Consider the following 2,319-nt stretch of genomic DNA (forward strand, 5'->3'; position numbering starts at 1 on the left):
AGTTAGTTGAATCTTGTGCTGAGAAAATTTTACCTTTTGAAGGATTACTGGATGGCCAAGGCTTTATGGGAAACTCTCAAGTAATATCAATGTATCGAGGCAAATCTAAGAGCAACCCTCACTCCGAGTATGACTATATAGAAGTTTTATAGATTTTAAAAAATATTATTGGATGTGCTTCTGTGCCTACCTGGACTAACAATTTAGACTCCCAGACTGGGTTATTTTTGTGAGTGAGGGGCAGCCCTAGCCAGGTGGGACATTGGCACAATAGGAGTAAGCCAAGACTGCTCCACGCACACCAGAGCTTGACCCAAATGGGCTGACAGCTCAGGAGGAGCAGTCCCAGTTCCCGCTCTCTCGGTGTTCACACCCTGAGAAAGGGGGAGTAGGTGTGATATGGTGGAACATTCTGTGACTGTGAGTTCCATATTTGGGAATGTAGGTGGGGATGGACTTGGACTTCCTGTCTCTCCATGTGGGTTAAAATGAGAGCTCTGAAGGCTGAAAACACTTAAAACTCTGGATTATCTTGAAAGACCCTGTGGGATACGGACCACTGGACAAAGAAGTTCTGTTGCCTCTGTCTCTTGGGAAGTCTGTAAACATGAAGCTGTTTCTGGTTCTTGTTATTCTGCTTTTTGAGGTACTCACAGGTAATTTGTCCAAATGTACCATAAAATCCTAGAAGCTATTACTGTTCATAAGAGTGGGGACAGGACCTTCAAGATTGTTGATGTCTGGCCAATATCATCAAAAGTGCCCATTCTCATGGGTGCCTGAGTTGAGTCTGTGCCTTAGAAGAGAGTGTCCAGGGAGGTAAGAGGAGGTCAGGGCTGTACTTTCAGGGGTTCTCTTCAAAGATATCAATGAAACCATCATTGAGAATTATCTTTATAATGCTGAATGCTGTTTTCACCTGGGAGAACCTGGCCATCCCCTTTTCCATTCATTTTCAGACTGTACTACAACAATGACATGGTCTGGAGTGATGTCGATGTAAGGTTAAAATATGTCTTCATCATTGACTAGTTGTACGAAAGGCACATTATTCCCTTGTCATGTGTCAAGTGAATATAATGACTATTTCATAATGATTCTATTTTATATGAGGATTACATGAACTTCTAAGTGTGAAGCACCAAGTTTATGGCAGGGGCACTGGCGGTGAGAGTTCCCTTCTCTCTTGTTAGGAAGAAGGCATATAGTCTTTCTGTGGACCCCAAATATAGCCCTCTAACCTCCAAAGATGTTCCTTCCCGATTCTGCAGTTCAGGACAGAGAGAATATGTCTCTGTGCTGCACCTTTGTTTTGTGGGCTTGTCAACATTTTGTGTAGAGGGGCAAATAAGAATTGGAGGGCTCCATCTACTGCTCTGAGAAGGTGACAATTTGGATCTCTCAGGAGGCAGGTATTCATGGAATTGAGTTTGATCTTTGAGCAACATGTATCTGAGATCAAGAGGAGTGTGGGGAGTAAGAGACGGCTGGACGGCGGTGGTGAAGAAATCAGGCTGAATAAGGGAAAGAGTTCTCAATGGCATTGGCTGCTAAGACCCATGACATCTTGGCAAAGGGAGATAGCTGCCTCCTGTCTCAGAGTGGGATACCCAATTACACCATGAACTTAAAAAGTCCTGTCTGTAATGTTCTTTTAAAAGTCGCTTTGGCTCTGAATTGTGCTGATGGTAATAAATTAGTGCTCTCTGGGGACATGGGACAGGGACAGGGTTGAGGGAGTACTGACGTGGAGGTTGGAGGAGACAGCCAAGGTCCTGGGGCTGGAGAACAGCTCCAGCCAATAACCAGGAATTGATCTCTTGCTTATCTTTTATCATGTAAGTCCTAATGCATGTTCTCGGAGCCACATGTTCTCCTAGTTGGCTAGGAGCCTGGGGTTTGGAATGTCCTTAATTTGGTTTCCTGTTCAAAAAAGTGGGGGGCTCTAAGTTTCCTTTTATCAGCATAAAATTTGCTTTGGGAACACAGGAGTCCATGACTTGCAGGGAACCACATATCTCTTATACTCTCCCTCATGAACTAAACTTGGTTCAATGTTGATTACCACGTACAGGTGGGGCACGACTCAGAAAATGCTTTAATGATGTCAAAGGCTTCTGCAGGAAGAAATGCAAAGTAGGGGAAATCTACGAATCAGGATGTCTAAGTGGAAAATTATGTTGTGTTGATAAACACGAAAGCAGAAGATACTGGGAAGCCCATAATCCGCCACATCGTCACGAGAAGCAGCTTGATGGGGATAGGAAGCTGGACTATAGTATTTTACCCACCGTCACTGTCGTCACGGTCGAGTTCTAA

General features: G+C 44.2%; 1 protein-coding gene across 1 annotated transcript; it reads left to right on the top strand.

Annotated features, from left to right (window-relative positions):
• The first annotated feature begins 607 nt into the window (after positions 1 to 607).
• On the top strand, positions 608 to 2,319 carry DEFB128 (defensin beta 128). The gene is made up of 2 exons (XM_053573743.1): positions 608 to 656; positions 2,075 to 2,319. Exons 1-2 carry the CDS (start codon positions 608 to 610, stop codon positions 2,317 to 2,319), a joined length of 294 nt encoding a protein of 97 aa, XP_053429718.1.

Source organism: Nycticebus coucang, chromosome 21 (genome assembly GCF_027406575.1).
Source record: "Nycticebus coucang isolate mNycCou1 chromosome 21, mNycCou1.pri, whole genome shotgun sequence".
NCBI classification, from domain to species: domain Eukaryota; kingdom Metazoa; phylum Chordata; class Mammalia; order Primates; family Lorisidae; genus Nycticebus; species Nycticebus coucang.